This window comes from Plecotus auritus (assembly GCF_963455305.1).
Source record: "Plecotus auritus genome assembly, chromosome: 2".
NCBI classification, from domain to species: Eukaryota; Metazoa; Chordata; class Mammalia; order Chiroptera; family Vespertilionidae; genus Plecotus; species Plecotus auritus.
The window spans coordinates 34,211,921-34,236,157 of NC_137771.1; the positions used below are offsets into that span (position 1 = coordinate 34,211,921).

The following is a 24,237-nucleotide window of genomic DNA, read 5'->3' on the forward strand; positions in this document are numbered from 1 at the left end:
AAAAAAAATAAATTAAAAAAATATTTACTCTACAACAACTCTCTCACTTCTTGTGTGACCTTGGACAAGTTACTTAACCTTTATGTACCTCAGTTTCCTCATATGCAGAATGGGAATATAATAATACCTACCCTATAATGTCACAAGGTGAGTCATAGTGAGAATTAAATGAAAATTTGTATAATGCTCTTAGAATAGAATCTGGAACAAAGTTCAACCCTGTTTAAACATTAGCTATCACAACAACATTATTTGTACAACTTCTTCAGCTATTGTGTTCCAGTCATCACCTGGCACAAGCCTTTGGTCATTCATGTTGGCAGCAGGGGGTGGGTCTGGGAGGAATATAGAGATGAACCAGATTTCTTATTGTACAGACTTATATATAGGAGGTGCTCAAATTGCTTGTTGAATGAATAAATAAATGTCTTCCTACTAAACTGCAAGCTATTTAAATGCAGGGACCATTTTTCCTAGCTGTTGAATTACTAGAAGGAAGCACTTGGTGAGGCACACAGTAGGCCCTTAGAGATTATGGAACTAATGAATGTATGGGGAGACTACAGGTAGAGAGTGACTTAAGGCCACAAAGCTGGCACAGATAAAGTGCTGCAGAAAGACTGTCATCAGTTTTAGGAATGAAATGACCAGAGGAAAAGATTTGAACGCCAAAGACTAACAGTGTGAGGACTGGCCTTAGCGAATGAGCTGAGCGGGTGCGCGCAGACCTCCGCGGCGGCGCGCCCGCCCAGGCCCCGCCCAGACCCCGCCCAGGCCCCGCCCAGGCCCCACCCAGGCCTTAGCGCAAGAGCTGAGCGGGTGCGCACAGACCTCCGCGGCGGCGCGCCCGCCCAGGCCCCGCCCAGACCCCGCCCAGGCCCCGCCCAGGCCCCACCCAGGCCTTAGCGCAAGAGCTGAGCGGGTGCGCACAGACCTCCGCGGCGGCGCGCCCGCCCAGGCCCCGCCCAGGCCCCGCCCAGGCCCCGCCCAGGCCTTAGCGCAAGAGCTGAACGGGTGCGCACAGACCTCCGCAACGGCGCGCCCGCCGTGGCCCCGCCCCTCCGCCGGCTCACGGGACAGTGGGGCTGGACTCCGCGTGGCCTGGGCTGGAGAGACAGGTTAATCTCATCTGGGCGAGCTGGAACCATGGCTGGCGTGGTGGACTTCCAGGACGAGGAGCAGGTGAAATCGTTTCTGGAGAACATGGAGGTGGAATGCAACTACCAGTGCTACCGCGAGAAGGACCCGGATGGTAAGCGCTGCCGGCGCGGCCTGGGAACACGTGGGAGCCCCTGGAGGAGGGGCCGGGGTCGGAAGGTCACGTGAGCGACCTCCAAGGGAATCTGGAAGCGGTCATGCGCCCGGGGCACAGCTGGCCGGGACGGGGTCAGTGGGGGCACTGGCGACGTTGCGCGTGTTGGGTTCCACGACTCTCCGGACTCTCCGTGGGGCAATGCTCCGCCGGCTTCAACCTGGAGGCCGGCCGGGAAGGAGAAATGCTAGGGCACTTGGGGTAGAGGGACTGGGGACATATCAGGGAACAGATAAAATTCCCTGTCCTCATGGAGCGTACATTCTAGTGTGGGGGGGGGAGAGAATTGGACAATAAACATAAGGAAATAAACGAAATAGTGTGTTAGAAAATAGTGCAATGGGAAGAAGTGACTGAGCGGTGTCGGGAATTATGGAGGGCAATTTTAAATGGAGTAGTCAGGGGGAATCACTGATAAAATGGCGGTTTGAACTAAGCGTTGAGAAAGGTAAGGGAGATCTATGTCAGGCGGAGGGAACAGTGAGTGGCAAGGACCTAGGACATGAATGTGCCCTGTGTGTGCTGGGAACACTGAGTTGACTTGAGTGTGGGATGAATGGTGGTGTCCAGAAGGGGCCACTCAGAGAATCCAGTGCCTTTGGGTGGTTTTCTTCCTCCTACTTATTTATTGGTTGATTGATTTTAGAGAGAGGAAGAGAGAGAAACATTGATTGGCTGCCTCCTGCACGCGCCCCCCCTGGGAATGGAACCCACCACCTTTTGGTGTATACAGGTCCACACTCCAACTGAGCCACACTGGCCAGGGCTTCCTACTTTATTTTTATAGAGGAAAAAAAAAATGGCACTGGCCCTACCTTATAATGGCTTGCAGCCTAGTTCCAGAACATGATATAACTCTTTTGTTTTTCCCATTGATATTTTTAGAGAAAGTGGAAGGGGGTGGGGGACATCGGTATAGACAGATACATCCATTGGTTGCCTCCTGAACCTGCAACCCAGGTACGTGCCCTTGACTGGGAATCAAGCCCAGTGTGCCCGTGGACGTTCTAACCACTGAGCAAAACCAGCTAGGGCGATATAGCTATTTTTTTATGCTAGTCAACTACGCAGAGTTGCTCTGTATTATATAATGCTTAAAAAGAACCCAGGGTTGTTCTTTGAGAGTTGGTCTATGTCCTAAGTGTAGAGAGAATTCACAGGAGAGTTACTTGAGGAGCAGATGGTTGGGAAAGATTTCTGGTGTTGGTCAGAAGGAATTGGTCTTCCCTGATCACCTGTTAACCATTCCCCCAACATGCACAACAAACTATCTTATAATCCTGTTTCATTTCAATCATAATATTTATTACTATTTGAATATATCTTGTTCACCTATTTACTTATTTATTGTGTTTACTCCTCTAGAATGTAATTTTTAGGAGGGCAATTGACTGTATTCCCAGCTTCTGGGATAGTGTAGTGTTTTGTGCATAGATGAACATAGATGGTCAAATAACGTTTGATTGAAAATGAATGAGAGATGGGTGTTATTGGGGATGAAGAAGGGACAGGGGGAGAGATGTTAAGGAGAGGCTTGCTGGAACTAGAGCCTGCCAAGGAGAGAGGATATATTTCCAACTCCTTTGGTAGCTGCTGTTTCTACTGTGTTGTCAGACTTCACATTCTGAGCCTGGCTGAGGGGTAAGGTACAGTCATTGAAGCACCCCTTTCTTGCTGCTACAAAGACTAGCCTATGGACCCGTTTGGTTTTCTATGTTTGACTACTGAATTTCCTAAGAAGTTCCAAAGCTAGCAGAGTTTCAATTATGGAAGTCACTGTGTCTTTGGGCTGGCCTGGCTGGCGGAGCAGAAGAGCTGGTGAGAGGAGGAGTCAGTGCAGGGGCCAAGGTCTCCCCAGTCCTCAACATTGCTCAGTCCCTGCCCAAGGGCAGACAATGCCTTTGTAGGAATGCTGAACACCACCTGCATTCCTTGTCACACCTCAGGAGAACAGAGGCTGGTCCTAAATGAAAGACACATCTGGCCTGTCACACCTTGACCCTCCCCACTGCTAAGTAATGGCCCCAGACGTGAAGAAAAGCTCTTGTCCTCTTTTCACAGGTTGTTATCGGCTGGTAGACTATTTGGAAGGGATCCAGAAGAATTTTGATGAGGCTGCCAAGGTGTTGAAGTTCAACTGTGAAGAAAACAAGCACAGTGATAGCTGCTACAAACTGGGGGCCTATTATGTGACTGGAAAAGGTAAGGAGGGCCTGCTTTCCTTGGTACTTGTCATTGATAGTAGTGCTGACCTCACACTGAGCCCTCTTTGCAGCAGGGTCCTCACAGGCATTGAGGAAGCACATTGCAGAAAGATTTGGAAATGAGTTCAGCAGAATGGTGAGGGGAAGAGTAAGTTAAGTTAGGCAGACCTCAGGGAATGTTATTTGCAAGTAAGGAGTGGGATCTTGAGCCAGTCACTTAACCTCTGTGCCTTTTACATCACTTGTAAAATTCTTCATAGGGATTTTGTGAGGATTAAAAGGATAAAGTGTTGTATTGTAAATCAGCGAGCTTGACAGAAGATGCCTTAGTGAGCCAATTAATTAGGAGTCTTTATTAATGCCAGCGGGCCCAAAGGGAGATGTCTCCCAAATTTCTGAGCAAAAACATGGAGGAAGCTTCTCCTATTTATATCTTTCTAGCTCTTTGTCTGCAGACTTTACACAGAGCTCTGTGTAAGTTATTTTTGCAGACTGCTTGTAACCTTGGGCATATATCTAACAAACATAAACACCTGGCATGAGAATATGGGAGTATTATCTGTATCAGCCCCTTAAATTAGATGGCTAGCTTGCAAGGTCAGACAGTTAAGTTTATCTTCTCTATTGTATTCAAGCTAAAAAAGCAAAGTCATTTTACAGAATAAGAGACTGTCTAAAAATAACAGAGTTGATTTACAGAACAAGGGACTATCTAATAGCAGAGAATTTCAAACAGCAGTTTCAAACATCAGTTTTTCCAAAAGAGGGATTATTATGCTTCAAAAGTAGGTAAGGCATCAGTACATGCCTGGCCCAGAGGAGGGGATCAATAATGGTTAATTCCCTTCCATCTATCTTTTCTTCTCATACCCTATTGCAGTCATTACTGGAGTAGTTTTTAAGTTATCTACTCTAAATAGCAAATTATCCTAGCAAATTTACTTGACATAGTTTCTGTGGGTCAGGAATTTGGGAGTAGCTTAGCTGTGTGCCTTAGGGTCTCTCATGATTTTTTTAGACATTAGCCAGGGAGTTAGGGGTGCGGTTATTTGAAGGCTTGACTGGAACTGGATTTTCCCATTTTAAGATGACTGACTCATGTGGCTGTTGGTAAATACTTCCTTCTGTTCCTTGCCAGCTGTTATCAGGTGACCTCAGTTCCTTGTGAAATGGATCTCTCTGTGTCCTCAGGCCTTGGCATCTGGCTTCCTCCAGGGTGAGTGATCCAAGAGAGAGAGCAAGAAGGAATCCTCAATGTCTTTTGATGAATCCTCAGTGGCCTACCCTTAGATGTCACACATGTTTCATTCCCATCACATTCTTTTTATTAGAAGTGAGTCAGTAAGTCTAGTCTTCATTAAGGGGAGAGAACTTAAAAGTCCACCCCTCAAAACCAGGCATATCAAAGAATTTATGGACATATTTAAAACCACCAAAATAGGGAATATGACCTTTGACAGGCAGCTATTTTTTTTTGCTCACCAGATCATGAGCTTCTTGAAGATGTTATGATTCATTTATCCTTTGTTCCCTGTGCCCAAGCCTGGTTGGAGAGTTGTTCAGTGAAAGTTTGATGAAGAAGATGTCTTTTTAATTCTCTGGAGCTGTGTAGATTATTTCTGCTTTCATATGGGACATTGGGTTTGTGGTAGTCCCTATTTTGATGAAAGTTTATCATCATCAAGAATATCAGTTTCCTTTCTGATGCAGAGAGACGTTTCTTTAACTTAGTAATTTTCTTAATATTCTAACTTAAGGAAATAACTAAAAATATGAATTAAGGTAATGTGCAAAGATATTCACCCCAGCATTATTCATCTGGCAAATTTATCATTAATTTATAGTGTATAAGCAGTACATAACTGCATTATATTAATTTTTTAAAAAAACTTGTCTATCAACAGTAGCAGCTTAGTTAAATAAATATCTTCCACTGGGTGGAATGTTGTTATTTAGCACATTAAAAAATGTTTCTGCCCTGGCTGGTTTGGCTCAGTGGATAGAGCGTTGACCTGCAGACTGAAGGGTCCCAGGTTTGACTGCAGTTGGGGGCACATGCCGGGGTTGTGGGCTTGGTCCCCAGTAGGGGGCGTGTAGGAAACAGCTGATGTTTCTATTTTTCTCATCATTGATGTTTCTATTTTTCTCTCTCCTCCCTTCCTCTCTGAAAAAAAAAAAGTTTCTAAAAAATTTTGTTGATGTGGGGAAAACTTATAATATTCAGTGAAGAAAGCAGAGTACAAAATTATATATGGTATAAATTCAGCTATATAATATAGTGTGCAAAACCAAAAATGTCTCTGGATTTGTGTCCTGGTAAAGTTTTGGATTCTTTTTATCTTTATACCATATTTTACTATAGTTTCCACAAAGATTTTGAGTTCCTTATTGAATTAAGGAAAGACAGGCTTATTATACAGACTTATGTGATTAATAATTGTGCACCGAGCCTTTTTGTTGTTGTTGTTCTAGTGCTCCTTTGTTGAGTATACTTTTAGTATTTTCTATCTACAGTGAAACAAGAATTAAACATGACCAGTGTGTATGGGGGCAGGGGGCATATTTATACTAATACCTGTTATACCTAGGAGAGCTTGAGAAGCATCTTCAGAGAGAGACATGTAAAGTACCCTGTTTAATGCTGGGATAGTGTCATCATTAGGGCTGCTGTCATAGAGGAGGAGGCATTGAATCTGGTGTTTCAAGGACAGAGTAGATTTTTTTTGGTGGAGGTGGACTAGAGTTATGTCCCAGGCTGAAAGAAGGTGAGCAGGTGTGGGAAAAAAACCAGTGGTAGATGCCCTGGCCAGTGTGGCTCATTTGGTTGGGCATCATCCCATGCACCAAAAGGTTGCTGATTTGATTCCTCATCAGGTACATACCTGGGTTGTGGGCTGGATCCCCAGTATGGGGATGTGCAGGAGGCAGCTGATCGATGTTTTGCTATCTCATTGATGTTTCTCTCTCCCTCTCCCTTCTTCTCTTTCTCTAAAAATTAAATAACAGTATTTTAAAAAATAATTTAAAAATAATAAAACAAGTAAATTTCTTAAAAAAAAAAAAAAAAAAGAGTAGGCTGGGCTGGCACGGCTCAGTAGTTGAGCATCAACCTATGAACCAGGAGGTCACAGTTCGATTCCCTATCAGGGCACATGCCCAGGTTGTGGGCTTGATCCCCAGTGTGGGGTGTGTAGGAGGCAGCCAGTCAATGATTCTCATTATTGATGTTTCTCTCTCTTCCTCTCCCTTTCTCTCTGAAATCAATAAAAATATATTTTGTTTAAAAAAGAGTGGTGGAGAACAATAACTAATCCTCTGTTAAACTAATGTTCTTAAATAAATTTCTGTAGGTGTTTAAATCAAAGTGGTCCCATTGATAGATCTTTGCTATTCAAGCCCTTTGGATTGCTGTTTATTAGACCTTGAGCCCTGCCAAGTCTAAAAGCCAATACTGTTGGCTCCTCCTGCCTACTTCTGAGATAAAGGATTTTATAATCTTTGGTTTTGCCCTCTGTTCTTGAAAACACGCCCCATGTCCTTTCTTGACACAGACTGGTTAATAACTCTGCTTTTACCAAGGATAGCTGGGGCAGGGGAAAGAGTGGGAAGCCAAAGAACCCACTTTTAGCTGATGTTGTGATATCACACAAAGCATTTTCCTTCCCTGAGCCACAGATTCCTCATTGATGAAATTAAAAGTAATAAGGTCTACTCATACCTTCTTTGTAGGTTTTTTTCTGTGCATTATATGAGAGTAGATATGACTGCTTTGTTAAACTGTAAAACATTCTATCAAGTTGAACAGGTCTGGTTTGTATTGGTTGCTGTAGAAGTTACTTTGGATTGCACACCCACGGAGTATTTGGGCCACATGTTTTCATTTGTAAAGTAATTTAAATGTCCTATATAAGGAAGGGGAAAATAATTCTGACACACATCTCTTTTATGAAATATTCTGCAGCCAATGGAAGATATTAAGAAGGGTTTCTAATGGGGAGTGACGAGGGCTCATGATTATAACATGTAAAAATAATACCAAACTACATAGAAAATGTACTAGGAGGAAATACATCAAAATTTAAATAGTAATGGTCTCTAAAGATGATGTGCAGAGATGCTCACCCCAGCATTATTTATCTGGCAAATTTATCATTAATTTATAGTTTAAGCAGTACATATCTGCATTATGTATGCTTCCCCCTCCCCCTTTCCTATTTAAAACTCCTCAATTTCTCTTCTAAAAAATAAAATTACTTTAGAGGAGGAAATAAGTTATGATAAAGCAAATAAACCTTTATGGAACATTCTTGTGGGGTCCATACTGCCTATAGCTATTTATTGAACAGTTCTACTTCGAGTTCTCATAGACACCTCAAACTTAACAAATCCATTGTGGAATTCTTGCTTTCTTCTCCCTCCTGTTTATTATGTCCTCGCTAGTTTATTTTCAAAATATGTCTCAAATCTGTCCTGTTTCTCCCTTTTCTGCTACCATTCCTATCCAACCCGCCCTTTCTTTCCTGCTTGGATTATAGTTAGAAGATTAATCCAAGTCCCCAATCTTCTTTCCATAGGCAATTAAAATGAACTTTTAAGAACTTTGTATATTTTAGCCATGGATTAGCTAAAATATACAAAGCAACTGTTTTCAGACATTGGACAACAGGCGATGAAGTATTGTGATCCCCGAGAAAAGGAAAACACATAGGGTGATCACCATCCATGATTGCTTTAGCTTTCTTCTTGGAAGTATTTTTCAGGCTATGCACAAAGAGATGAAGCCAAATAGAGCATGATAATTGTGCTTAACTAATGAGGCAGAGGTCAGAATTTCCAGCTACTGAGGAAGTGGAATTCGCAGGACAGGATACCAGAGAGGAATAAGCTATACAGAGGAACTCTAGAAATCCATATAGGCAATCTCTTAAGTCTTTGGCCCAATGTTAAGCTGCATAAGGTCTCTGAGAGACCTTGCAGTAAAAAATATTGAGGAGCTATGAACTGAAGAGATTCCAGAGGTTTCATAGTGTTAGGAGTGGTTTGAGTTCCAATCAGCCAGAGAAGAGGGACCTCAGTGAACACCACAGATATTCAACAGAGATTCCAGAAAGGCCATGGTAAGACTACTCTAGATCTGCTCTAACAAACTTAAATACAAGCCTCAAAAGGATCAGGCTAATTCACCAGTAAATTAGCTAGCTACCTGCCAGAATAAAACTCAACCAAGTTTTACAAAGTATCATCCACAATATCCAGCATAAAATAAGAAATTACTAAATAGTAAAAAAAAAAAAAGAAAGAAAAGAAAGGCAATTAATAGAAATAGATCCAGATATGACACAGATATTGGAATGTACAATTGAGAATTTAAAAACAGGTATAATAACTATATTTAAGGGTTTAAATAGAATATAGACATAATGACTAAACAGATAGGAAATCTCACTAGGAATATTGAAATTATAAAAAGAACCAAATTAAATCCTGCAATTGAGAGTTGTATCCTATATAATAAAAGGCTAATATGCAAATAGACCAGACTGCGGAACAACCCAAACAACTGGTCACTATGATGTGCTCTGACCGCCAGGGGACGTGTGTGGAACATGGCGGGCGTTGGCTGTGGCGGGATGATGGAGCAGGTGAGTGGGGGCGCCAGACCAAGGTGGGGCGCCAGTCACTGTCATCGGGGCGAGCCTCTGGTGAATACTGAAAATTCTTTGTTCCCAGCGTGCTGTGGTCCCGCCTGGCGCTCGCACCCGGTGCCGGAGCTGCCGCTCACACCCACTGCCAGTGCCCGGCACCAGTCTCGATCACTTGGTGCCATCAGTGGGTGCGAGTGGCAGCTGCTGGCCCTGATTGCCCTTCTCCACCTCCCCCTGCTCCTGAGGGGCGATTGGGGCAGCAGCTGCCACTCACACCTGCTACTGGCGCCGGCCTCAATCGCTCCGTGCTGTCAGTGGGAGGGGCTGGGCGGGGGCACAGAGGAAGGGCTGAGACCTGCCCCTGGGTCTACCACAGCCTCTTGGCCTACATTTCCTTTCAAGGTGCATGAACTTGTGCACTGGGCCCCTAGTTTGAAATTAAAAGTTTACTGATCAGGCTTAACAGCAAATTAGATACCTCAAAAGAAAATAATCAGTGAATTTGAAAGATCAGTTACTTGAATAAGAAGTATCAATATTATCTAAATTGAAGCACTGAGAAAGAAAGGGAAAAAACGGATAGAGCCTCAACCTGTGGGGTTCAATATACATCACTCTAACATATGTGTATTGGAGTCCCAGAAAGATAAGAGATTGGAATAGGAAAAATATTTAAAGAATAAACATTTCCATATTTGATGAAAAAATATCAGTCCACAGATCTCTGAAGTTCAGTGAACCCAAGCAGGATAACCAATGAAAATCACACCTAGACACTTATAAACCAAAGACAAAGAGAAAATATTAAAAACAGAGAAAACAGCATTGAGGTGAGAAAACAACCACTTCTCATAAGGAATAACAGGAAAAGAAAAGAATAATATCTTTGAAATGCTGAAAGAAAAAAACTGTCAATTAGAATTTGACTTTAGCAACAATATCTTTAAAATTGTGGCTCAGTTGGTTGAAGTGTCACCCCATGCACCAGAAGATCACAGTTTTGATTCCCAGCCAGGGCACATGCCTAGGTTGCAGGTTCAGTCCCCACTCAGGGTGTGTGCAGGAGGCAGCCAATCAATGTGTCTCAGACACATTGATGTCTCTCTCTCTCTTCCCCCCTCCCCCTGCCCCTCCCCCTCGCTGCCTCCTTCCCTCTCTAAAAAAAATAATTTTACAATAAAGTAAAGTAAAATGAAGATGAGATAAATTCATTTTCAACTAAATAAATTCATGAGTCACTAACAGACATATATTATAAGAAAGTTGTTTGGGTTGATGGAAAATGATAACAGATAGAAACTAGGGTCCATACAAAAAAAAATAAAGCACATTAGAATATTTGTGTAAAAAGAAAACTTTTAACTTATTCATGTATTTAAAAGACTGTTTAAAGCAAAAGTAATAGCAATATATTGTGAGGCTAACATATACTAGATGTACCAGTTAATTGGATTTTTTTCAATAGATGGAGTTATACATATGTTGATATATATGCGATTTGATATGTATGCTATTTTGTTGTATTGACAGCAAGCTTCAAAATTTTATATGTCAAATTTGCTGAAGGTGTTAACATCATAGATATTTTTACGCTTAAAAATGTCGAATTTCATGCCAAAAAAAGAATTTCATGCCAAAAAAAAGGAAGTTTTAATTCATTACTTTATTTTGAAGAAAAGTGGTGCTGAAAGTTATTGTATACTTTGGGAAGCTTATGGTGAACATGCTCCATCTCAAGATACTTGTGAACACTGGTTTAAACGCTTTAAAAGTGATGATTTCGATGTGAAGGACAAAGAATGTCCAGGTCAACCGAAAAAGTTTGAAGACCAACAAACTCAGCCAGAAGCCGTGCTCACGACTGGCGAGCGCAGTGGTGGTGGCGGGAGCCTCTCCTGCCTTCACTGCAGGCGGGTGGTAAGGAGCAAGGGGTCCTGGACTGCAAGAGGGATGTCTGACTGCCAGGGGGATCAGGCCTAAGCTGGCAGGTGGACATCCCCCAAAGGATCCCGGACTGCGAGAGGGCGCAGGTTGGGATGAGGGACCCTCTGTCCCCCACCTCCACCCCCAGTGCATGAATGTTGTGCACCGGGCCTCTAGTTTAAATATGAAGGTGAGAGGAATATATTCTCAAAAGTGAAAGGACTCAGGGGGCATAGAATCTATCAGCTTTTAGAGAAAAATATCTGATAACCAATGAAGAGGTGAATCAAAAATAATTCTGGAATGGAGATGCTCTTATGGAAAGACCAGTGATGAGTTGAATCCATTTAGAATGAATATTGGGCTAATTAGGGTTACTGAATAGAATGTAAGTAATATAAACCTTTATGACAAAAACACTATAACATTTACTGAGCACTTACCATCTGCCAGGCTCTTTGTAAGTACACATTTAAACTTCTTCCAACATATGAAGTAAGTACTATTATCCTTGTTTTACAGATGAGGAAAACTAAGACTTGTAGGTTTAAATAACATGCCTAAGGTCACATAGCTGACAACTAATGGAGTTGGGACTGGAGCCTAGGTTTTCTGGCTACAGAGCTCAGGCTTTGTTAACCACTGTGCTGTGCTCTTTCCCTAAATTGAAATAACCAACAAAAAGTAGAAAGTGAGGGAGGAGAGATGGAAGGAATATCCTCACATTTTCTAGTTGTGAGTCAATAATCTCTAAAATTTAGTTAAAATATAAAAACAATGACTAACCTTTTAATATGTTTAATAATTTCTTTATAACTCTAAGGCAGGAGTGGGGAACCATTTTTCTGCCAAGGGCCATTTGGATATTTATAACATCACTCACTTAATATAAATCATTTAATATAAATCTATGTTGCCATGAAAAAAGCTCCTAGATTTATTGAATTTTGAGTCCTGCATGCGGTTGTCTTGGCAGGGCCAGACCAAATGATTTCGTGGGCTTTATACAGCCGCCTGCCCATGTTCCCCACCCTTGCTCTAGGAGCACATTTAGGAAAATTTTCTGGTGAAGAAATATCCATTTGAAATTCAGCAGTTTCTTCAGTTTCACTTCGGTTTTCTTCTGATAAATTCAAGTGAAATCAAAGTTAATTTTTTATTAGTATATGTAGCCCAGTTTTTCAAAGCACTTCTATCAGCTATGTATTCAGCCATCAAGCTGAACACTTGTTACAAAGATGACTAGAATGGTATTCTCCTAATGATGATGATGGTTATTTCTAGGTGATGTATTTGGAAAGATTTCTTTAAAAAAATAATGTTAAGAGATAGTTAGAAATATTTATACATATATTTTTAAAATGCTTGTTTTTAAATATGTTTTTATTGATTTCAGAGAGGAAAGGAGAGAGAGAGAGAGAGATATCAAAGATGAGAATCATTGATCGGCTGCCTCCTGCCCCCCACTGGGGATCGGGCCTGCAACCTAGGCATGTGCCTTTGACCGGAATTGAACCCAGGACCCCTCAGTCTGAAGGCCAGTGTTCTATCCACTGAGCTAAACCAGCCAGGGCTATTTATATATATATATATATTTTTTTTTTATTGTTTAAAGTATTACATATAGTAGTACATATATCTCCTCCCCCCCCCTCCCAATTGACCTTCCCCCAGCCTCCCCTACCTATTTATATATTTTTTAAATGGATGATAGTGTTACTGGACAGAGACCTGCCGAGGTCGGTCTGCCTCAGGTCAGCCTCTAGTGTGTGGGTTCTTGACTTCGTGTAGGAAAGATTTCACAATACAAGTCCAGGTAATTTAGAGAATATGTTTGTTAAAGCTGGAGACAGTGAAACAAGGAAGAGCTTAGTATAGAAGAAGTAACAGCCCTAGCCAGTTTGCCTCAGTGGATAGAGCTTTGGCCTGTGGACCAAAGGGTCCTGGGTTCAATTCTGGTCAAGGGCATGTATCTTGGTTGCAGACTCCTCCCTGGCCCAGGCCCTGGTTGGGTCTCATGCCGGAGGCAACTAGTCAATGTGTTGTGTCTCACATCAGTGTTTCTGTCTTTCCCTCTCTTCCACTCTCCCTAAAAATCAATGAAAAATATCCTCCAGTGAGGATTAAAAAAAAAAAGAAGCAATAGAAGAGTCTAGGTCAGTGGTTCTCAACCTTTTTAATGCTGCGACCCTTTAATACAATTCCTCATGTTGTGGTGACCCCCAACCATAAAATTATTTTCATTGTTACTTCATAGCTATAATTTTGCTACTGTTATGAATCGTAATGTAAATATCTGTATTTTCCGATGCTCTTAGGCTCTACAGCAGCGGTTCTCAACCTGTGGGTCACGACCATCGGAAAACACAAATATTTACATTACGATTCATAACAGTAGCAAAATTACAGTTATGAAGTAGCAACGAAAATAATTTATGGTTGGGGGTCACCACAACATGAGGAACTGTATTAAAGGGTCGCAGCCTTAAAAAGGTTGAGAACCGCTGGTCTAGGTGGTGCTCTGCTTTGGCATTCTAGAAATGCTATGGGAAAGAAGTAAGCCAAGGTGGGGCTGCTGTCAGCTCACAGGGAAGTCAGAGAAAAGGGAGCCTTGGAGACAGGATCAGGAGATAAGCCCAGGATGAGCTGCCACTGCCCACTGCTCTCCTGGTTGAAACTCTTGTAGGGACCCTTAGAGGTTAGGAGGCAGTAAAAAGTTCATGCCTGAGAAGGGGCATAGGTGTGCTCTACAATGAGCCTGCACTGAATCTTTGTCCTGAGGTTTTTTTTATCTTCTCTGGCGAGAATCTTAGGGGATAGTTTCAGCAGAATACTCATCAGCTTTCCAGGTGCATTTTTAATATGCAGATACATCAAAATGAGTAGGGGGGTTTGGGATTGTTCTTTGTTCTGCTTTACTGTTTTTTATCTTGGGTCTGTCTGGCTTTAATGGGGTTTTTCTTTTTTAAAAAAAATATATTTTATTGATTTTTTTTACAGAGAGGAAGGGAGAGGGATAGAGAGTTAGAAACATCGATGAGAGAGAAACATTGATCAGCTGCCTCCTGCACGCCCCCTACTGGGGATGTGCCCGCAACCAAGGTACATGCCCTTGACCGGAATAGAACCTGGGACCCTTCAGTCTGCAGGCCGACGCTCTATCCACTGAGCCAAACCGGCTAGGGCTAATGGGGTTTTTCTTATTTGTTTCCCAGACTTCATCTGTCCTTGGGTTTAGCTGGCACAAATGACATTAATTGGGTCTCTGTTTTCTATTTTCCCTGCCCAGGGTGATTTAAGACAGCAGTCACCAACTGGTGGTCCACGGACTGCTGGTGGTCTGTGAGGTCTGAAAGGTTGGCAACCTCTGGTTTAAGGAAACCTTTGGAGCATCGGTCGCCAACCTGTAGTCCATGAGGTCCGAAAGGTTGGCGACTGCTGATTTAAGATATGTATTCTCTGGTTAGGGAGGAGAGTTATAAACCATTTGCTCTCAAGTGCCCCTGGTTAGGGGAGATAAGGTCTTTCAGTTCACCAGCTGGCTGTAAGTTGTTCAAATTTGACTTTGTTTCCCCATTCCACTTGCCCAGGAATCTTCCTAGCTTCTTACTATCCTGCTTCAGTGCTACGTGGAATTTCAAATTTCCATTAATAAAAAAACAAACTAAAGAAAAAAGCCTTGTAATTAACTCTGCTTAAAATGACCCATTAGTGGCTTCCCATTTATTATTGCTCCTAGGATTCTGAGTCCAGGATCCCTAATACGACCCACTGTACCCTGTAGGTTCTCCCCCCGCCTGTCTCTCTAGCCTCCTTTCCTAGGATTTCTGGGTTCTAGCCACATGGGCTCTTTTTCTCTTTGTATCCTATTCCTTTTGCCGGGAGCAAGTCATATTTTCTTTCCCTTCTTTTTTCCATTATTTCACAGCTCAAATATCACTTTTTTGGGGAAGCTTTCCTTGATCTCACTGCCTAGTCCAGGTCAGAACCCTGATATATTCTCATAGCACCCTGTACTTTTTCTCTACACTTGTCACACTTATGTTCATACATTTATTTTTGTAGTTGTTTAATGTTTGTCTCATTAGACCATAAGATCCTCAGACAGGGACAGAATCTGTTCCCCAGACCTAGCATAGTAGTTGGCAAATAGCATACATTCAGTATATATTTAAATTAACAAACAGTTAATAAAGTGCTTATAAGATGCCATGTTCTCACTGTAACCCTATGACGTAGCTATTGATATCATTCCCACTTTACCTTTACCTTTTTGGTCTGCCTTATAAGGTCTCATTTTAACTAAGGCTCCATGGCTAAAACAGCTGGTAGGTCTGTGCACTGTACCAGTCCACCTTCCTTTCGTGCTGCTTCAACTTGAGGAATGTAAATTTTATTCAGGAATTGTTCCCTAACTTAGGCCTGAGACATTCAGGATCTGCCCTGACTTGGATTTACTCTTTTCTTCTCTTTCCTAACTCCTAGGCGGACTGACCCAGGACCTGAAAGCTGCCTTCAGCTGCTTTCTGATGGCGTGTGAGAAGCCTGGAAAGAAGTCTGTGGAGGCATGTCACAATGTTGGTCTCCTGGCACATGATGGACAGGTCAATGATGATGGCCAGCCCGATCTGGGGATGGCCAGAGACTATTATACGAGGGCCTGCGATGGCAACTATACCCCTAGCTGCTTCAACCTCAGTGCCATGTTTCTGCAGGGTGCTCCTGGCTTTCCCAAGGACATGGGCCTAGCATGCAAATATACCATGAAAGCCTGTGACCTGGGCCATGTCTGGGCCTGTGCCAATGCCAGCCGCATGTACAAGCTGGGGGATGGTGTTGATAAGGATGAAGCCAAGGCTGAAGCACTAAAAAATCGGGCCATGAAACTGCATAAAGAACAGCAGAAAAATGTCCAACCTTTAACGTTCGGGTAGTGTGGCCCACCCTCCTGTGCAACAGATGCTGGCACCTCTTATTCCCGATGCAGCCCTTGGAGATCAACCTGCTGGAGCAGGAAGACTTGGGACTTGGTATTAGTAGACCTGGTTACATATACCCATTGCCCCAGAGTGTCACCTACTGGGATGTAGCCTGAAGTGTTTATTTCTTTAACTGGTGTGTTCTATAAAGAGACCCACATTTAACGGGGTTTTAGATCTCAAACTCTTAAAGCTCTGAAAAACAGCAAACTAGAGAACCTTGCAGATTTTGGGGGTGGGTGGGAAGGAGAGACAAAGAGCAGGAGATTGGAAAAATTAGCAGCCACAGGGCCAGAAGAATCAGACATCATGGCCATCATTATTATTATTTTAGTTGGGAGGCTTGAAAATCAGGAGGTATCTTGATTTACATAATAGAGGGCTTAAGGAGCTAAGAACAGTCACGACTGCCACCCTCTGGCTTATGTAATCATTGGTGTGGGCTTTAGTTCTGCCTTTAGAGTCACATTTTTTCAATACATTCATGGAGATCTGGAAGATTAAAGGTCATTATGTTTCAGGGTTGCTAAAGAAGATGGAACAAGCCCTCCTTCAGTGGAGACAATCACAGTTAGTGAACTAGCATCCCCAGTCCACTTGCTTGGTACTGCTGACTACACTGGGAGCAGATCATTCCCCAGGCAACTTCAGGTAGGGATTTGTATGCAAGGGTTTTGTACACATTTTGTCCCTCAGAACAGAACCTTTCTAACTGTTCCTGCGAATAAACTATTTTGATTAATATTTTTGTTGGTGCTCTCTCCACATTCTGGGTAGAGATGTTCTTCAGTGGTTGTGCCTTTTAAGAACATTTGCTTTTTCTATTATCTTCCTAATTTGTCACTAGGGGGCGAGCTTGTCATTTTCCTGCTGATAACAGGACCGTTATTTCTGTCACCACCTACAGTTCTTGTGCTTCCAGTGTTGCAGCTGTCTTAGAAGGAAAGTCTGCTGTGGATGGTTTGTAAGCATAGCCCACCAGTTTCTCTAGTTGATAGAGGCGAGGGACTTTCCCAAGGGCAGACAAGGTCTAAAAAGTGAGCTTATTTGCAAAATATAAAGTAGCTTTTGTTGTGTTTCAAAAATATTTGTAGGCCAACAAGCATATGAAAAGATGTTCCACATGGATAGTCACCAGGGAAATGCAAATCAAAACCACAATGAGCCGAAACCGGTTTGGCTCAGTGGATAGAGCGTCGGCCTGCGGACTAAAGGGTCCTGGGTTCGATTCCGGTCAAGGGCATGTACCTTGGTTGCGGGCACATCCCCAGTGGGAGGTGTGCAGGAGGCAGCTGATCGATGTTTCTCTCTCATCGATGTTTCTAGCTCTCTATCCCTCTCCCTTCCTCTCTGTAAAATATCAATAAAATATATTCAAACAAACAAACAAACAAAAAAAAAACACAATGAGATCATTATTATCTTACCACTTCAGGATGGCTATTATTATTAAAAAAAAAAAAAAAAAAGACAACAGGTGTTTCATCTTAAAGGGTGTTTGCTGGTTTCTGTTCTGAAAGAGCTGCATTTAATACCAGTCTTTGCTGGTGACACTCATGATCTCTGCTACTCAAATTGATAATCACTGGGCCTGGTTGTGAAGAATAATGCAGAAAGGATATTCAGGCAGAATCTGTAGACATCTCGTGATTATTTCTGGTATTATGTTTCTCATTGTTCATAACCTGAAGCACAATGATGACCATTTATACTGGGAGTAGCAAGAAATCGCCACTACCTAGCTAGAATTATCGAGGTATTTCATTAATAATCAAATTGATGCCTCACAAAAGGAGAAACCTTAGGATGATCTTAAATTACCCCTCACCAGCATTCTCTGGCCCAAGAATGTTTAACCATCTTTTAAGAATCACATGCCCTAGGTGGTTTTGCTCAGTGGATGGAGCATCAGCTTGCAGACTGAAGGGTCCCCAGTTTGATTCCAGTCAGGGTTTCGGTCTTGATCCCCAGTAGGGGGGCGTGAAGGGGGCAGCCGATCAATGATTCTCCTCATTGATGTTTCTATCTTGCTCTCTCCCTTTTATTGAAATCAATAAAAATACATATTTTTTAAAAAGAACCACATGCCCACATTTGGATATTTATTAAGAAAAAAGAAAAAGAATCACATGCCCAACCAGGTGTAGCTCAGTGGTTGAGCGTTGACCTATGAACCAAGAGGTCATGGTTCGATTCCCAGTCATGGCATATGCCTGGGTTGCAGGGTCAATCCCCAGTGTGGGGCCTGCAGGAGGCAGCCAATCGATGATTTTCATCGATATTTCTCTCCCTCTCCCTTTCTCAAATCAATAAAAAAAAACCCCAACATATATTTTTAAAAGAATCACTTATTTCCTAAGATTGGCTTTATCAGACTTACTTTTTCTCTCCCTAATTAGACATGTAGCAGTAGGTTGAAAACAGGAACAAATAATTAATGAAACAATAGATTTCTACCCCTAATAATTAAGTTATTTGGGATTTGACAGATGGAAGCACAACATTTAATTTAGATAGTCTGTCAAATAGGACATGTACGAGGTCAGGGAGTGATGATTGACTTGTAGAGAGTGAAAGGCAACAGAAATCTATACCTGTTGAATAAAAAATACAGTGACTACCACTAGCATGTCCTATCAAGGACAGGGTTAACTTTGCAAATCTGCCCAAAATAGAGCATCTTATTTGCTGAATGTTTGCATTTAGCAAATTTAACAGCACACTTGAAAATAATGTATATTTTTTAATATTGATTTTTAGGGTGGAAGAGAAAGAGCGAGAGAGGGAGGGAGAAACATTGATGTGTGATGAAACATGGGTCGGCTGTCTCCTGCACACCCACTACAGGGGGATTGAACTCACAACCTGGCCATGTGCCCTGACCAGGAATGGAACTGGCAACTTTTCAGTGCACAGGGTGATGCTCAACCAACTAAGCCACACTGGCCAGGGCAGCACACTTGAAATTATTGGACTTTCATCTGTGGAGTAGAGATAAGAGTATAATTCAAAGATTTCAATAGGAATTTTCCTTTTAACTGCCAGGTAAATTTTTATTGAATTCAAGTATTTTGTTGCAACCACCATTACATACTGGATACATATATCTAGAGCAGGGGTGGGCAAACTTTTTGACTCGAGGGCCACAATGGGTTCTTAAACTGGACCGGAGGGCCGGAACAAAAGCATGGATCGAGTGTTTGTGTGAACTAATATAAATTCAAAGTAAAGGAGCGGAGGGGAGAGCAAGAGAACCCTCCGCTCTTTTGGCTCCGCGGGCCGGATAGAACAGCCGAACTGGCCGGATCCGGCCCGCGGGCCGTAGTTTGCCCACGGCTGATAGAGGCACACTGAGTTCCCATCCTTCCTAAGTGCTTTATTATTTTTAAAAATAAATCTTTATTGTTCAGATTATTACAGTTGTTCCTCTTTTTTCCTCCCATAGCTCCCCTCCAACCGGTTCCCACCCCACCCTCTGCCCTTACCTCCCCCCCTCTACTGTCCTCATCCATAGGTGTATGATTCTTGTCCACTCTCTTCCCGCACCCCTCACACCCCTTTTCCCCCAAGGATTGTCAGTCCACTCCCTTTCTATGCCCCTGATTCTATTATATTCACCAATTTATTCTGTTCATCAGATTTTTTTATTCACTTGATGTTTAGATTCAGTGTTGATAGATATGTATTTGTTGTTCATATTTTTTATCTTTACCTTTTTCTTCTTCCTCTTCTTAAAGAATACCTTTCAGAATTTCATAGAATATTGGTTTAGCGGTGATGAACTCCTTTAGCTTTTTCTTATCTGTGAAGCTCTTTATCTGCCCTTCAATTCTGAATGATAGCTTTGCTGGGTAGAGTAATCTTGGTTGTAGGTTCTTGCTATTCATCACTTTGAATATTTCTTGCCACTCCCATCTGGCCTGCATAGTTTCTGTTGAGAAATCAGCTGACAATAGTATGGGTACTCCCTTGTAGGTAACAGTTTTTCTCTTGATGCTTTTAATGTTCTCTCTTGTCTTTTGCTCTTGGCATTTTAATTATGATGTGTCTTGGTGTGGTCCTCTTTGGATTCCTTTTGTTTGGGGTTCTATGCACTTCCTGGACTTGTAAGTCTATTTCTTTCACCAGGTGGGGGAAGTTTTCAGTCATTATTTCTTCAAATAGGTTTTCAGTATCTTGCTCTCTCTTTTCTTCTGGCACCCCCATAATTCGGATGTTGGTACGCTTGAAGTCCCAGAGGCTCCTTACACTATCTTCATATTTTTGGATTCTTTTTTCTTTTTGCTTTTCTGGTTGGGTGTTTTTGCTTCTTTGTATTTCAAATCTTTGACTTGATTTTTGCAATCCTCTAGTCTGCTGTTGGATCTCTAGAAGATTATTAATAATGTATATTATTATTAATAATAATGTATATTATTCTTTATTTCAGTCAGTGTATGTTTAATTTCTAGTTGGTCCTTTTTCATATCCTTGAGGGTCTCACTGAATTTATTGGCAGTTTCTAGAAGATTCTTGAGTAACCTTATAACCATGGTTTTGAACTCTATATCCTCCATTTCTTTCATTTGTGACATATTTCTTTGTCTCCACATTTTGGCTGCTTCCCTGTGTTGATAGAGTGGCTTTGTGTGCTAGGTGTCCTATAGGGCCCAGTGGCTCAGCCTCCCCAGTTACCTGAGGTGGACATTCTTGGTGTACCCCTTTGTGGGCTGTGTGCACAGCCTTGTTGTAGTTAAGCCTTGATTGTTGTTGGTATCAATTGACCTCCAGGACAGTTGGCTGTGAGGATCAGCTGTGTCTATGATGGGAGAACTTCTATGCTGGAGACACCCTTATGAGGCAAGACTTGCTTCAGTGGGGCTTTGGTGCTCACTGAGTCTGCCCCCTGAGTGTGTCCCTTATGGATCTGAGGACTTGTAATCTGGATGGTCCCACTCTGACCACTGGGTACACTGGCTCTTGGATCTCCAAGGAGGTGCTAATTTAGCCTCTGCCTGAGGCCACCCAACAGGAGCTACGGAGAGATCTGAAGATTCCTCTTCTTTGTTTGGGGTTTGGAGGTGCCCAGATGAGGCCCAGCTGTGAAGCAGTGCAAGCTGCTGTGGGGCCTTGGGCCTTCTTTTGGATGTTCTGGGTCTCTCTGACTCAGCTGCAGTTTGTTAGGTAATTTTAGATTTCAAAGGACAAGGCCATTCATATGCAAAAGCCTCTGCACACAGCTTGGGTGGGGCAGGGTCTCAGGGTATCAACAGGGTGGAGCAAACAGCTATGGCTGATCCTTAGCCCTGCCCTAAGAGGCCCCCAGTGTCCCTCGGGGCTCAGTGTCCCTCGGTAATCACTGCAAGCACCTCTGAGAGAAAGCCGCCCTCGAGTTCCGGCCAGATGCCAGACAGTCCAGTTTCTTTCCATATGAGTCTGGGTCCCCAGAGTCTTGTCCGGAACTGGAGTTCAGAGCAGTCAGGAGCTTGTGTCTCCCTCCAGATTGAAAAAGACAGCCGTGTACTCAGTTGCCAGCCCTTTCCATGCCCGCGCCTCCGTACCTCCATACTTTACTTCTACAGCTCCTCTGAGTCTCAGTGTGCTTTTCTCTTCCCTTTTGTTGTAGAATTTCCACTCAGCCAGCCTTCCTGTGGTTCTGGATGATATTCGTTTTGTCTTTTTTTTAAAAAAATATATTTTATTGGTTTTTTACAGAGAGGAAGGGAGAGGGATAGAGAGTTAGAAACATCAATGTGAGAGGAACATCGATCAGCTGCCTCCTGCACACCTACTTCTGGGGATGTGCCCGCAACCAAGGTACATGCCCTTGACCGGAATCGAACCCGGGACCCTTGAGTCTGCAGGCCGACGCTCTATCCACTGAGCCAAACTGGCCAGGGACGTTTTGTCTTTTAGTGTAGTTTTGAAGTGGTTGTGCGAGGCAGCAAGTTCAGGTGTTTACCTATGCTGCCATCTTGGTTTCTCCTCTTCCTAAGTGCTTTAAAAGTTATTTATGTTGGCCCTGGCTGGTATCTTCAGTGGTTAGAGCATCAGTCCATGCAATGAGGGGATGTGGTTTTGATTCCTGGTCAAGGGCATGTACCTAGGTTATAGGTTCTATCCCCAGCCCCAGTAGGGGCACATATGGAAGGCAGCCGCTCTCTCTCTCTCTCTTTCTCCCTCCCTCTCTCCCTTCCACCCTCTCTCTCAAAAAAAAAAAAGGAAAAAAATATCCTAGAGTTAGCATTAACAAAACAAAGTTATTTATGTTGGACATGTCAAATCATTTGGCTGAGTGATCCATCCTAGAGAAGTCTCTCTTACATTATTGTGATTTTTCACATAATAAATATTCTTACTCATTGTTTCATTTTAGCCTTGGAAACAAAGTTCATTAGCATGAAGCCAAGTAGTATAGGCTTAGAATGTGGATTGCATGTGTAGACTAAAAACAAGATGGAAGGGGAAAGCCTCATGAAGCTGTTTGTTGTTCAGATGACTTTTAGATCTTTTAAAATATCTGTTAAAAGGTAATTATTCCCTGGTGGTTTCATTTGATGTATCACTAAAAATGAAATAGTGAATTCAGTCTTTTAAAAATCACATCTATTCAATGAAGTGATGGGTTTTTAAATTTTGAAGAGTTAGGTTCACTTGATTCTTAAAAAAAATATATTTTATTGTTTTTTTTTACAGAGAGGAAGGGAGAGGGATAGAGAGTTAGAAACATCCATCAGCTGCCTCCTGCACACACCCCCTACTAGGGATGTGGCCACAACCAAGGTACATGCTCTTGGCTGGAATCGAACCTAGGACCCTTCAGTTTGCAGCCCGATGCTCTATCCACTGAGCCAAACCAGTCAGGGTGGTTTGTTTGATTTTTTGGTAGCAGATAAGAGAAAGTTTACTTAGAAAGCCACAGAGGTAGAAGAAGTGAATGGTAAAAGAAATGGGCTTAGGAAACAAGTTAAGAGGCAAAAGAAGGGCCCTTGGAACTCAGGAGAAAAAGAAAGGCTAAGAAAACACATCTTGGAAAGAAGAAGGGGAGGGAAGGGAAAAGGAGAGTGCTGGGCTGTTTTTATAGACCAAATTCTGCCTGGAACCTGTGGTGCCTCTCTGACTTGAATCACATACTAAGATAAGGTTGGGAACAAGGGAATAAGTATTAACAGTGTCAAAATGTTACATTTCACAAAAGTTATTAAAATGCAAAGAAGAATAATTTACTGTCCCAAAGGTCTAAGGCCATTTCATATCCAGGCTGCTGTGGGGGAATGGGTTGATAATGGCTAGCATGGTTGAGTTTCTCACTTTTGTTCAACCTTTGAAGCAAGATTTGAAAATGGTTATCAGATTCTGGCCACAGCAAGCAGTATCATCACTGTGTCTTCTGGCCAGCAGGCATTTGAATCATTACCAGCTATTCCCAATGTTTTCCCTCCCTACTAGGCTTCGGCTGGGTGGCCTAATGGGGAAGAAGTTTCATAATTGACTAGTAGTTTGTGTTCTCATGAGTGTTCTCTAAAATCTCACAGTGCAATGCTCAGTGCTGTGAGAAAGGGAAGCAGGAGTCCCAGAGATGGATGAGAAAGCCAGAGGGTCTAGAAATTTTGGTTTAATCTTGTGAGTCATGCAGCAACACTGAAGGGTTTTGAGCAGGAGGAGAATGAAATGATCACATTTGGAAATTAGATCACCCTAGTGTGGAAAATGGATTGGAGGAGTCATGTAGGGGTAGGAGGAGGGTAGAGTCAAGCATGGGGTTAAAAAATAACCAGATTTCGAAAGCATTGAGATTTTGCTCCTCACCCCTTTACCCCTGGCACATGTTGTCGGTTTGGTTCAAATAAACTCTTACAAAAACAAACAAACAAACAAAACAGATTTCTAGCCTGGGCACCTGGGTGGACAGGGGAAGCCATTCATATTTACTTGGAGCCTATAAGATCAAGATGGGAACAAAAAAGCCCAGCTGATGTGGCTCAGGGGTTGAGCATTGACCCATGAACCAGGAGGCCACTCATCGATCCTGATCAGGGCACATGCCCGGGTTGTGTGCTGGGTCCCCCCAGAAGGAGGTGTGCAGGAGGCAGCCAATCATTGATTCTCTCTCATCATTGATGTTTCTATCTCTCTCTCCCTCTCCCTTGCTCTCTCTGAAATCAATAAAAACATTAAAAAACACACACACACAC

At 42.6% G+C, this 24,237-nt stretch overlaps 1 protein-coding gene across 4 annotated transcripts; it reads left to right on the plus strand.

Moving 5' to 3' along the window:
- The first annotated feature begins 988 nt into the window (after positions 1 to 988).
- On the plus strand, positions 989 to 24,237 carry COA7 (cytochrome c oxidase assembly factor 7). Of its 4 annotated transcripts, XR_013960039.1 has the most exons (4): positions 989 to 1,252; positions 3,374 to 3,514; positions 15,570 to 17,237; positions 22,903 to 24,237. XR_013960039.1 is itself a non-coding variant. In XM_080658029.1 (3 exons), exons 1-3 carry the CDS (start codon positions 1,147 to 1,149, stop codon positions 16,016 to 16,018), a joined length of 696 nt encoding a protein of 231 aa, XP_080514155.1. In that variant the 5' UTR covers positions 989 to 1,146; the 3' UTR covers positions 16,019 to 17,514. The 4 variants fall into 4 exon arrangements, 3 of the variants coding, with proteins under 3 accessions (XP_080514155.1, XP_080514157.1, XP_080514156.1); XM_080658029.1 differs by lacking the exon at positions 22,903 to 24,237 and having other exon boundaries at positions 15,570 to 17,514; XM_080658031.1 differs by lacking the exons at positions 989 to 1,252; positions 22,903 to 24,237 and adding an exon at positions 1,313 to 1,386 and having other exon boundaries at positions 15,570 to 17,514.

What these genes read in the sequence shown, in the direction of transcription:
- COA7 (XM_080658029.1), top strand. Translation starts at nt 1,147, where the DNA reads ATGGCTGGCGTGGTGGACTTCCAGGACGAGGAGCAGGTGAAATCGTTT. An exon ending in CCGCGAGAAGGACCCGGATG is followed by an intron (nt 1,253 to 3,373) that starts GTAAGCGCTGCC and finishes CTCTTTTCACAG; the next exon opens with GTTGTTATCGGCTGGTAGAC. An exon ending in CTATTATGTGACTGGAAAAG is followed by an intron (nt 3,515 to 15,569) that starts GTAAGGAGGGCC and finishes CCTAACTCCTAG; the next exon opens with GCGGACTGACCCAGGACCTG.